The sequence below is a fragment of the Pan paniscus genome, chromosome 6, assembly GCF_029289425.2.
Source record: "Pan paniscus chromosome 6, NHGRI_mPanPan1-v2.0_pri, whole genome shotgun sequence".
Lineage (NCBI taxonomy): Eukaryota > Metazoa > Chordata > Mammalia > Primates > Hominidae > Pan > Pan paniscus.
In genome coordinates this window covers 105,025,824-105,038,982 of record NC_073255.2, presented here as the reverse complement: position 1 = coordinate 105,038,982, position 13,159 = coordinate 105,025,824, and the positions used below count along the sequence as shown (strand labels likewise).

General features: G+C 37.1%; 2 protein-coding genes across 30 annotated transcripts in view; one reads left to right on the top strand and one right to left on the bottom strand.

Annotated features, from left to right (window-relative positions):
- The window catches only part of DMTF1 (cyclin D binding myb like transcription factor 1), a 59,293-nt gene extending 47,250 nt beyond the window's left edge, over positions 1-12,043 (bottom strand). For 4 of the 29 annotated variants that reach the window (XM_063606275.1, XM_055114615.2, XM_063606278.1 and 1 more), the window contains exons 1-3: positions 11,825-11,993; positions 9,851-9,989; positions 775-897 (exon numbers count right to left, since the gene is read on the bottom strand). The gene's annotated coding sequence lies outside the window, so the exon portion shown is untranslated. Of the gene's footprint in view, positions 1-774; positions 898-9,850; positions 9,990-10,971 lie in introns of all 29 variants that reach the window. The other 25 variants (XM_055114616.2, XM_055114619.2, XM_055114631.2 and 22 more) reach the window with 17 other exon arrangements.
- LOC100986253 (uncharacterized) lies at positions 10,761-12,957 on the top strand. The gene is made up of 3 exons (XM_014345712.4): positions 10,761-10,829; positions 11,515-12,078; positions 12,722-12,957. The coding sequence occupies exons 1-3, from the start codon at positions 10,761-10,763 to the stop codon at positions 12,872-12,874; spliced, it is 786 nt and encodes a 261-aa protein (XP_014201198.2). The 3' UTR covers positions 12,875-12,957.
- The last annotated feature ends 202 nt before the right edge of the window (positions 12,958-13,159 follow it).

Sequence of the window (13,159 nt, the reverse complement as noted above, 5' to 3'; positions counted from 1 at the left end):
AAAGACGAGTTAGTCCTTCTTTTGAAACAGGTAACTTTGAACATCGTTCAAAGTATCCTTACCTGCTATTTTACACAAATATTATTTTCCTCTTGTTCAGACAGATGGAATAACTAGTCTCAGAATATAGCATCTCATGGCTAGTGGGGGGAAAGGTATGAAACTATAATCAATAGCCTGGTTGAAGTCTTCAGAAATACCTTATAAGGTTTAAGGAGGTTCTTGCCTCAATACTCACTTTTGGCACGTATGTTTTACCAACTAAATAATACAGAGGACACAAACCCTGATATAATTACTCAATGTTTATTAAGCTTTTTTTTTTTTTTTCTTTTTCAGAGAAGGGGTCTTCATTGTTGCCCAGGCTGGAGTGCAGAGGCTATTCACAGGCACAGTCTTAAGGGCCCTAGAGCCTTGAACTTCTGAGCTCAAGTGATACTCCTGTCTTAGCCACCCGAATAGCTGGGTACAGGTATGTGCCAACACGCTTGGCTCTCTCTGGCTCCTATACACAAGATATTAGTCCATTCATATATTTACCACTGAAGTGAATGTATTTTCCTTTGGCACAAAAACTTAAATATATTAACATTTACATGGTAAAGATCCAATAATTCATTAAAATTTTACTATACAAATTACTATTTGAAAAGGACATCATTCATTTTACAATAGTAATTATGCCATTCCCAAAATAAAGGTAAATGGAAATCATGATCTAGTTTTGACAAATTTGCAAATCATGTGAGATCCTTGCAACAGAAGCAGACTTACCTAGACAACGGATGGATCAGCTACAGCCCTTCCCACAGAATCAAGTTGCCTTCCCTTAGCAAACAGCATCACTTTCATGTTATCCAGATTGTTTCTCTCCCATGTTCCTATCTCCGCAACACTCTGAAAAAGTAACAGCATTACACACAATAAGGCTTAATAAGAACAAACGAATAGTATAGCAGTATGCTGATGACAGTCTAGGCCCAAGCCTCTGTGATATCTCATCTAGAAGAGTAAGACAAAACCAGAATTCTTTTTGAAGCAGAATTTTTGGAAACTGGCCTCTAAAAGTATTCCCCAATGAAGGACAGAAATGATGACTATTCACAGGTAGTTTGTTAACCCAAGTGGCTCTCATCAGGCAGACAAACGTTCTCTGAAAAAAAAAAAACAGGCTCAGCTATGCTAGTGGTTCTATGAACTGTAGACCGTGGTACCATTATGTAACATGATGTGTATATCAATCAATACAGCACCATAAATATTATTAGTAACTATAGTTCTTCTTTATAATTATTAACACCTGTCTTTATGTTTTATCTTAAAGCATTAAAAATTATATAGTACCCTATTCATCCAGAAAACCCTTTTAAGATGACAGATGAACAACCCTATCTAGGAATCTGTGGAAAAAACAAAAACAAAACCTTAAACAATTAGGCCAGAAAAGACAAATTACAAGCTCTTGAAAGCAATGTGAAACTTTATGAAATATGAAATGGTTTTTAAAGGTTTCTTTCAATAAGCTTCTCATCTTTATCCTCAAAAGCCAACCAAAGACCTTAAAAAAAAAAAAAAAAAAAAGCACATGATTTGAGGTTCAAGGGGATGTTTCAGCAAAAATTAGGGATTAAAATTCTAATTTTTGCGGCATTCTAATTAGATCCTCTTTGCATTTTCAGTGAAAAAGGTACAGATCCTGCTGGAGAACCATTAAGCTATTAGATTTCATGTTGTTATCATTCTGAATCCATTAATTTTTTAAAGGCTGGCTTTTTAGTAATACCTACTACAAAAGATGGGAGAAAGAAATGTAAAAAAGTAAAAAAAAGGAGGTTAAAATCATCCATAAACTTCCCAACGATTTTTCATACTCTTTGGTGTAGTTCCTTCTAATCTCATCTCCCGGTGTATGTGTATCTGTGATTATAGTGTATTGTGCAATTTTATATCCTGCTTTTTAGAATCTGCTCAGATTGAAAAGTGTGAAGGAAACCAAGGTAGGCATCTAACAAAAGTTATTACTTAAAACTTACACTGCACCAGGCGTGGTGGCTCACCCTTATAATCCCAGCACTTTGGGAGGAGGATCACTTAACCTCAGGAGTTTGAGACCAGCCTGAGATAGTGAGATCTAGTCTCCAGAAAAAAAATTAAAAATTAGCCAGGTGTGGTGGTGTATGCCTATAATCTCAGCTACTCTGGAGGCTGAGGTGGGAGGATGGCTGCAGCCCAGGAGATCAAGGCTGCAGTCTGGGTGAGAGCGAGAACCTGTCTCAAAAAATAGAAAAGCAAAAAATAAAACTTATGCTGCAATAAAAAGCGTTACATTATTTAACAGTTATCCGTTACTGGACATTTATGATGTTCCCAATTTTTAATTTCCTTAAACCATACTGAAAAACATATTTTTACACTATTTCCTTGAATATTAGTAAATAAAAATTGTTAAATCAAAGGATATGACAAAATTTCGAACTTTTCAATCATATTGCAATATATTTTCCCAAAAAGTTGCACAAATTTATATCCCAACCATTGAGATGCAAACTGTACTCTTGGTAATCTTGCCAATAGTTATTTTTTTAAAACTTCAAAGCAAAAAGTACAATGCTTATTTTATAGGTGCAAAATGGTCACAGGTTTAACATTTTAATGATATCATTTCAGGACCCCAGTTAATCCACAACGTTGAGAAAAAGAACAGGAATCCTGGCTCCTTTTTTAAAGTTCTGCAACTCATGTTAGAGATTAGTGAATGATTCTATGCTACTTTGTAAATTATCAAGCTTATTTGTTCAATCAACAAATATATCCAAATATATTACCTCTACTATATGCAGGTACTGGGGATACAGTCACCTTTTTTGTTTTTATGCTGTCATCTTTTTTTCGTGGTTTTTGAGATGGAGTCTCACTCTGTTGCCCAGGCTGTAGTGCAGTGGCACAATCTTGGCTCACTGCAACCTCCGCCTCCCAGGTTCAAGTGATTCTCCTGCCTCAGCCTCCCGAGTAGCTGGGACTACAGGCGTGTGCCACCATGCCCAGCTATTTTTTTGGTATTTTTTTTAGTAGAGATGGGGTTTCACCATGTTGACCAGGCTGGTCTCGAACTCCTGACCTCCCAAAGTGTTGGGATTACAGGCGTGAGCCAATGTGCCTGGTCCCGTCATCCTAAATATGTTCTTGACTCACCTTTTTTCCCCTATAGTCTGAGCTATGTGGTCAGTACATTTATTAATATTTAAGAAACTGACCTAGTTTCACTTTTAATGGGTAACACACACAGTTCAAGATTCAAAAGGTAGGTTATTTTTATTAATATTTAGTATTAATACTAATAATATAAGATATAAGGTATCTAAATGAAGATGTCAAACTGAGAGTTAAATATATAAAACTAGAGTTCAACAGGCCAGGATTAGACCTATAAATCTTACTGGCATACACATTGTTTTTAAAGATTTCTTAAAACAGGTTAGAGAAGACAGCCTAGATTACAGTTCTAGAGCACTCCACTAAATTTGGGAAGTCAAACAAAGGAGAAGGACCACCTAGAGAGATGCAGGAGAAAACCTAAGAGGTATTAACTAAGAAGCACAAGAGTGTTTTTTCAATGAGCATTAAGTAGTTAACTATGTTGAAAACTGCTGGGGGGAAAGATAACTGAGAAGTAGCTACGTAATCTGGCAATATGGAGAACTGGTGCCTTTAACAAAAGTAGTTTTGGTGGGAGTAGTAGAGGCAGAAGCCTTACTGAAATATGTACAGAATTAGAAGTAGGGAAGAAAAGAAACTACAGGCCGGGTGTGGTGGCTCATTTTGGGTGGCTCCCAGCACTTTGGGAGGCCGAGGCAGGCAGATCACCTGAGGTCAGGAGTTCGAAACCCGCCTGGCCAACATGCTGAAACCCCGTCTCTACTAAAAATACAAAAATTAGCTGGGTGTGGTGGCAGGCGCCTGTAATCCCAGCTACTCGAGAGGCTGAGGCAGGAGAATCACTTGAACCCGGGAGGCGGAAGTTGCAGTGAGCCAAGATCGCCCCATTGCACTCCAGCCTGGAGGACGAGAGTGAGACTTCGTCAAAAAAAAAAAGAAAAGAAATGACAAACTACTGATACTTTTTTCATGAAGTTTAGCTTTCAAATTAGAACAAAAGGACCAAGTGCAATCAAGACAGTTGTTACACAGAATATATCTGTATTCTGATGTTGGACTGAGAAACGGTGGTGAATAAATCAAAATAAATCAAATTGTGATAGTAGAGTAGAAAGTTTAGTAATTTAGTGCCTTTATTCCAATTCATTATACATGAACCTATGGTTAACAACTTTTGGAATCCCTCCCCATTTGGTTTATCTGGAAAACAGGAAAATCGCCAACTCTATCACTCTTTTGGTCCTTTTTGGAGCAAAATAAAGACAGTCATGTAACACATAACATTTTGGTCAACAATCAAATGTGCATATATGGTAAGCCTGAAAGATTATATCACTATATTTTTACTGTACCTTTTCTATATTTAGATATGTTTAGATACACAAATACTTGCCATTGTGTTAACATTGTACTCAGTACAGTAACACGCTGTACAGGTCTGTGTATTTTCTATGATGCTCACATGCAATCACCCAAACTGCATTTCTCAGAACTCTGTCATTAAGCAACACATAACTGCACATCAGCTCTTTTCAATTTTCCTTCTTTGTAATGGGTTATACCATATGTACTATTTTTACACTAAAAACGAGAAGATACAGAAGAAAAATAAACACAATTTTAACAGCCATTTTAACTGAAGTGGCATTTTTGCATGTTTTCATCATTTGCTGCGTATCTTTAAATAGCACAATACCTTAGCACATTAAAGAAAAAAATACCTGAGGGTAGCAGCAAATCCAAATGCAGTTAGGAAAACCATGTACGATCTGCTTGAGATTTCAAGAATTTTGAATAGATGTGAAAATTCTCTCTATTGATGTACAGCTTTATGAACAAGGAATTCAGCTTTATCATCAGTTATTAGAAAGCTGTGCAAGGAATTAAGTTTTATCCATAGCTTTATCAGTGGAGAGTGGCTTACAGAAAGAACTATCAGATGTGTTTAAATTTTAACAGCCCTAATGTTTTGGCATTGCCGTTATTTATGCACTCCTTATTTATAGCTTTGATAGCTTTAATTTTCTAGTCTTATCATGTGCCTGACAAATATAGTTATATGCCTTACTGACATTTCCATTAAAAACTTTATTTTTGAATTATTCATGCATAACTATGGAATTTGTTACACTGGGCTGAAAGCTGACAGGATTTCAACCACCATCTGTAAATTTTTATTTAGGTTATGTATCTCATAATCTTGTTTTTTAAAAGAACAGGGGAAACATTTCTTTTAATCTGCTGTTTAACAAATAATAGTTTTTTAAAGTTAGGCAGTTTACAGTGAGCCAGATCATTTTTGTATTGACTGAAAAATACAACTTTTAGAAACTTAGGTTTCAGTATTAACGACAGCATTTAGCTTAGCATTACTTGTAGTTTGAATCATTTAACTCTAAGGAAGATACTGGTTAAGAATGTTTTCTAAGTTTTATACCCTATAAATGAAGACCTTAAAAAAGTATAAAATGAAATAGTGAAATGTACAAAATTCCAGTTGACTTTTATTACCTAAAATTTAAATGTGTACTTAATAAATCTTGAGTGATTACTTGATAAATCACTAGATAGGTGGTATGTTTCAACAGTTATTTAATGCTTTCTGAAGAAATAATTTCTGGTCATTAAAAACTAATCATGCTCTGCATCAAGAATTATGGCTTTCTAAAATTATTATAATTCTTAAAGTTTTAACTCATTGATGACTCAAGAATAAATTTTAGAAAACTTAGGATAGCATTCTGTTCCTGTAACAATCTCAATGAAGTTTTTTTGCAAGACTAAAATGTATTTGATTTATTCCTTAAATTTTAGATTTTGTTAGATGCCATTTAAATAATGGTACAGAATTCACTCCTTAGCAGCATTTTTTCAGACAAGCTGAAGTGGTTTTAATAAGACTGAGTACTATTTAAATTACCTTTTAGAATTATTTTAATCATTGAGTTTTTAAACATGTGGCATCTTTACCAAGTACATTGGAAGGTTTATTATTGACAGAACAGGTTGGGATACAATAAGGACTTGGGATAAGTCATTTCATTAATAATCAATACAAATGCTGTGTGTTTTAATTTATAAAACCATACAGAACACCTTCTGCCAAACTTCAAAATTTGTATATAGTTCTGGGCCACAAAAGTTGACAGTTTTATTTATGACTACTTAGATTGTTATTTATGCATGAAACAAGGCAGGAAAATACATTGAGAATTATGTTTACAGTGAACTTCTTTAATGCATCATATTTCTTAAAACATACTTTTAATGTGTACTTAGTATTTTAAAAACCAAACAAAACAATTATACAATTGCAGGTTTGTACATGTTGTCAATGACAAAAATAAAACCATTCTGGTGGCTTAAAAAAAAAAACACATAACCTTAAGTGTGGTACAAAACTCTTATAATGGAGTTATTGTGTCTTCATTATAATATAACCTTATAGCTCCCAATGAAAAAGATGAACCTATTTAATATACTATAACCTGGAAGAACGAAAAGGGATAAGCATAAAGAAATAACTCTTGGATCTGTTATTTAACACAGAATTCAATTAAAGAAATGAGTTATTCATGCTATTCTTCCTTTCAGTATTGATGTAAAGTCCTTATCCAATGGGTTATCTTAGACTGGTATTTCCATCAATTGAGTCTACCTATCGTCCTCATTTTTCTGGGCATTTAAGTGTTGAATATCTTCTAAAAACCAGAATCAAGGAATAAAGTCACCTTTCTTCCCAGTTTTGGGGGCTAATTCTGTAAACAGCTGTATACTCATTTCCAACTACAGTACTGATACAAGTATGAAAGAGTTTAGATGCTATTAGTGGCAATCATGAGAAGCACAGGAACCAACATTTGCTGACCCTAGAGGCTTGGAGCTGTGATTCTAAAATGGAACATGGGATGAGACCACATGATATAAAACATTCCCTATTTTAATACACTCACTTTATACTGTGAAATCTTGCAAGCTACAGAACATATAGCACCACAATTTTATTAGGTGAGTTAAAGACTGAGAAACACAGGCTGAGAAACAGTCTCTGGCATAGATCAACTAATAAGGCAGTAAGGACAGTTTTCAGATGTTTTTTTCTCCTGACCCAATACAGTATAAGAAAAATCATTCATGTTCTTTCTGTGTGATTTGCAAGTCTTCTACCCATGTTATCAGCATGCCTATCTTTTACTGTTTTCACAATATTAAGATCATACTGTCACACTTTTCTGTACTTACTGTATCAGGAGCATTTTCCAGTATCATTACTACTTTACATTTTGAATGAGCACATAGATCTAAATTTATCTAATTCGTACCTATTACTCAACATTTGTTTTTGTAGCTATGTTATTATAAAACTCCAAATGGACTATTACTCTATCATTGTATAACTAATGCTTTAAAAACTACTTAAAAGAAAATTTGCTTAGTAACGTCTAAGGAATTTGGAAGATAAATTTTAAGATATGTTTATTTTGAAATAATGAAAGTCTGCTTAGTAGAAAATCTTAGTGGAAGATAATAGGTAACAAATTCATACATCCTAAACATGGGTACACAGAGGGCTGTCAGACAAGAAGGTCATAGAATAAGCATAACATCTTCATAAGCACAAACTTTATTCAAGATACGAATAGGAACACTACACACTTGAAGAAGAATGTTTTGGACTATGGTGCCAGGCCCCGTGGGATTTGTTCCTCTATATACTTTGTGGAAAAGTTTGAGCAGCAGAGCCATAAATGAACATAAGGCATATTCAATTAAGGTACCTAATTAATGTTTACTATGGCTTGGTTTTAAGATGGTAAAATATGACTATATATCATAAAAATGTCAACAGAGCTGTTAGTGGAGTCTATTCTAGCAGGCTTTGTTGATTTCAATTACCAACTATTGAAAACAATGTCACTATTACTTGAGTAAGGAGGATTACTTAATAGCAAGGATTTTAAGGTGCAGCATTTCATATCTGGTTTGACAATAAAACTATATTGCTTATTCAAAAACAAAAATGTTATTTTTCACTTCATGCATGGTTCAGGAGCTTACAATGTGCTATTCGCCACACTTGAAAGATTTCATCCTTTCAAAACTGAGTACTTTTCTACAAGGCACCATCAGAGGCTCTTTACATGGACATACACAGTATCACCAGACACCTGTGATTTACAGTGAAGTTAATTTTTAAAGCACATTTACTCATTAGATACTAAAATATACACCGGCACTAAAATAAACCTAATGAGCATTTCTGATACGTAACACCTGATGGGAAGTGAATGAATCAGCTTTGACCACTGGTGCTTGGAAGAATGACCTAACAGTGTACATAATCAAAATGACATTTAAATATATGAAATGATAGAAAATTAAACTGTTCATAATGAGCTCTCCAGTGTGCTTTTCTCTGACAACTTATTTCTAGTACTCAGTCATGGAATGGATTATCTTTCTACAAACTTGGGTGGGGGGGGGGGTGGAGGAGACATAACCACGTTCCTCTTTTTATTTAAACTTATCTACCTTTATAGAATCAAAGCAAACACAAAATCTATTTGTGATTTCTATTACAGGAATTTTCTTCACAAAATGAAAGCACCATCAAGATAAACGGAGAAATGACATGAAAGTAAACAAATGCCACATACATTTGGTAACTATCCATATTTTATCTTTAATATTTGGCAATTACTTTAATAAAAATCATTTAGTTTACCACTTTCTCGGGTCTTCTTGTATCATTTGGAGACATAAAGGAGCTGCAATTGCAAAGCATTTAAAAGTATATCAATTCCTAGGAAATCCTTTCATATAGGAAAAATATGATGGTGGTAAGAAAAAAAATGGACTATTAAAATGGAAAACTCCATTTTGGAAAGGCAGAACACCACCTCAGTGTTAAATATGCAGTCTCTACATAAGGTATAAAAAAAAGTAGAATGAACCCTCCTTAAACTTTGTTCCTTTCTAAGCTTTTGATGTCTTTGCAACAGACAGATGTGTGTTTAATACAAGTGATGCAAGACGTCAATACTTTCAAAAACACTTCTAAGCTCCCTCAATATTTTAACATCTATGTGCCAGGCAGTAAATCCTTAGGAATACTTGTTTCACATTATCCCAGTCATCCTCACAGGTGTTAATTTAAGCCAATGCACTTAATGAAGCATGGCAAAGGCAACTGTTTAAAATAATGAGATGTTATTTTCAGGACATGTAAGTTTATTACACCATTAATAAAAATTAGAGTCTGTAGATGTTGGAGAGATAAATGAGGCTAATAGAAAGGTAAGATTTTTTGCGGAGGAGGTAAAGGCAAGTTTTTTGTTGTTATTTAAATACTAACCAGTGATATCAAACTAACCTTATAAAATACATACACTATCTCCCCACCTTTAAAGCACCCCTGGGGTGTAATGAGATAACTAAAGGATTGAAAAAAGAGATCTCTAAAAAAAGGACTAGAGGACAGCTATCTACTTTTGATATGAGTCTCCACCAGTAAACATTTCCCAACCATGCTGTTTTCAAAGCTCAAGTCATAACGCCCAAACTTTGATTTCTTCCCCTCAAAATACTTCTAAAACCTGAACACTCAGAAAAATGTTTACATAAAATAATGTATTCATATAACTGCAAAGTATGAACTTAAAGTTCTAAGAAAGATGCAATGCCCAGTACTTACTGATTAAATGTTGATGAAGACAGGGCAATAGCATTTTGGCTCCACCATTAGCTCAACTGCAACCAATTAAAGAGATTCACGCAGAATATGCAGGTGCTAAATCAGTCCCAAAAAGCATATTTTGGGGTGAGCCTATCAACTAAAATAGTAAGAAAAAAAATTAGCTTGTTTGGTGGCATACAGAAGCACCTAGTATCGAGAGTTAAAATGAGATAAAAATCACCACAATCATGAAATGTATTTTTCACACCTATAACATAATGGTTTTTTCCAGATACAATCAGGCTGGTTTTTGTGCTTTCTGTATGGAAGAAAAAAATTATTCTCACACCAAATTGGATTCTCTCAGCATGACAATTTTTGTAACGTTAAGGAATGTAGCTTTAACCTTTTTTCTCTAAATCTTAACAGAATTTCTAAATCCTAACCAAATACATGAAATCCTGTCTCTAAGTACACCATAAGAGCAAAAAGATAAGATTTTGGTGTATCGCCATAGTCATTCTTTAAATGTTAAAGTGATGGCAAATTATTCAAGTTATTAAAAGACAGTAATCCTCAGAAAGCTATTTGAAATATAAATTCAAAACCAGCTTAAAGAAATTTGAAGTAATGAAAAAATATGAAAACCCTTAACTGAAAAAAACAGATTTTGCAATACTTTCAACATAGTGGAAGAATATTTTCCTATTTGGAGCTTAAAACTACAAATGGTTTTCTCCCACGAATTAAAAATACAGGTATAATTTAAAATTTTCCAAATGGCGTCACTTTAAGCTTAAGACATGTCATATTAAAAAATAATTCCACAGAATATGCATTTTGTAGGACGTCCCAACATGCAGCCTCGACTGTCAGAAAGGAGGCACACATAATCAAATCCATGTACATTAAAAAGAGGTACACAAAGATGAATGAGTTGCGAAAAAAGCAACTACACAAATTCAATGAGAGAAAGGGAGGAGTCCTGACTCATACTGTATACTATTATCCTTTTCCTTATCTACACCGAGTATTTTATATAAAGACATATGCTCTATCATTCAATTGCACAAAAGGGCACTTGGCCACTTCTACTCTCAAATCTGCTCTGGAGATTGTGGTAAAAACATTCTACATACCTCCCTGAAGAAATTCTCAAAGCGAAGTACATTTTAGAGAAAAAAGTGGACTTAACAATTTTAAGAACTTTCTCGGAACTCGGCACAATAGGGTAATTACTACTTTACAGCCGCATTTTCCGTGCTCCACCAGGACTGTCCCCGCGCCCCAGCCCACATCCCTTCTTTAAAGAGAGTCAGACTGACAGAGACGGTTCGGCCAGCTATCCCGATTCTCTATGCCTGGGCCGTGAATCGCCGAGCAAGGCTGAACCCCCGCAAAATTACAGAAGAATCTAAAGCGCAAACGAGGGAAAAGAACAAAAAAGCAAAGGGGGGGGAAGTTGGGTCGAGACCCACCCCCACTCTCTCAACCCCACCCAAGCCTACCTCTCCTACGCTGGACCATAAAACAAAACCGAAAACGTAACAAAAATAAAAACTAAAAATAGAACACCACGAGAAAACAAGTAGCGCTTCCTTACTGTCTCCACTCCTTCTGGCCCAGTTCTCTACTCAACCTCCCGGCCCACCCCACCCCCCAGGGGTCCCGGCGCCATTTAGCTCCTCCGAAGCCGCCGCCATTTTCCGCCCCCGCCGGATCGCTGCTGTGCCTCGGCAGCCGCTCGCTTCCCTACTCTGCAGCCTGAGCCACGGGCTCCGCCCGGCCCTAAGAGGGAGGCCCTGGCCGGAACGTGCGGGGACGGCAGCTGCAACGTCAGGAAGGCCAGGCTCCGACCCCGCCCGCAGTGCCCCGGCGCCGACAGCTTGCGCCAGCCGGCGGGAGCTAGCGGGCAGCAAGGGGGCCGGACAGGCTCCACTGGGCGGAGCGGCCCGGGCGGCGGTTGGAACCTGAAGGTTCCATCGCACTTACTTCCTGTTTTGGGTCCGGGCACTTTGGAAGAACCAGGATGGAAGCTCCAAAAAATACCAGGATGGAGGAAGCAGCCACGGGCGAGAGTGGCTGCAGCTGGAGTGAGCGAGCGCGACGAGCCACCGGAAACGGAGCTGCGGCCGCGCCCCGCCCCCAGCTCCCCGCACGCTGCCCCTCCCGCTCGTCTGTTCCGCTGGCGGCCCAGCGTGCTGGCTGTACGCGTCACTTCCGGCTGTGTCGGCGCGCGAAAAAAGGTCCTGGGTTGGAATGTTTGTACTGGTCTGTGGCGGTGGTTGTCGGCTGTCCTGCCAGGAAAACTCGGCACTGACTATCCCACTGCTGATGCTGTAAAAGAGGTCCTTCTGCTATGACGCAACTGTGGTTCCTCTGGTTCTGGGGACACTTAGGCCTCGCGTGCCGATTTTCATAGTTCCCTGTGGCCCCGAGCCGAGGGAGCCGCGGTGTGGAACGGAGGGAACCGGTGATCTCAGTGCTGAAGAAAACAGGGAGTGTGTGTCTTCATACTTGATTTGCCTTACCGCAGGGCCATAATATGAGATGTCTGGGCGTGTTAAGTCGTTCTTGATGAAATGTGTCCTCTGTGAATGTAGTCTTACTGTTAGACTAGGAAGATGCTGTTTTGCTGTGCCCAGTTCCTCTTAAAAGTACAGATGCTCCTTGGGTTGCAGCCGTATAAACCCATCCTAAATCGAAAATGCGTTTTAATACCCTTATAAACGAAAAGGATAAATAAGCCTTTGGGTTCTGTAATGTGAGCCAGCATTCTTTGAGTGTGTATGTGACAGGTAAATGTTTTACGTGTATTAAACTCATTTAATGTTCATAAGTTCTAAGTGCATCGCTACAATTATTACAAATGAATCCCATTTTACACAGGAACCAAAGAGAAGTGAAGGAATGTGTCCAAGGGCTCCCAAGTTGGCGGTGGAATTAGAATTGAAGCCTCAGCTCCAAAGCCTGTGTTCTGAACTACCCGGTTGCAGTTCACAAAATACACTTTGGCAGTACTTTCATAACGAAAACAAATGATTACAACCAGTTTACAAATGCTTTGCTTTACTGGAGGATCGACATGTTTGACTAATTTTCAAAAATAAATCTCAGAAGCAGCATTTTCTTGTGTTGATAACTTTATTACTAATTTGTGGCACTCTGCATTCTGTTGGAGTTAAGCCGTGTATCATTCCATTTTTTAATAAGTACATAATAATGTTTATGTAAGCAAAACTATGAGGCAGAATAGTATCGTGGTATGGACTCAGGCAGTCAGACCTGAGTGTGAATCTTGGCTCCATTTTTTAGTAGTGGATATGG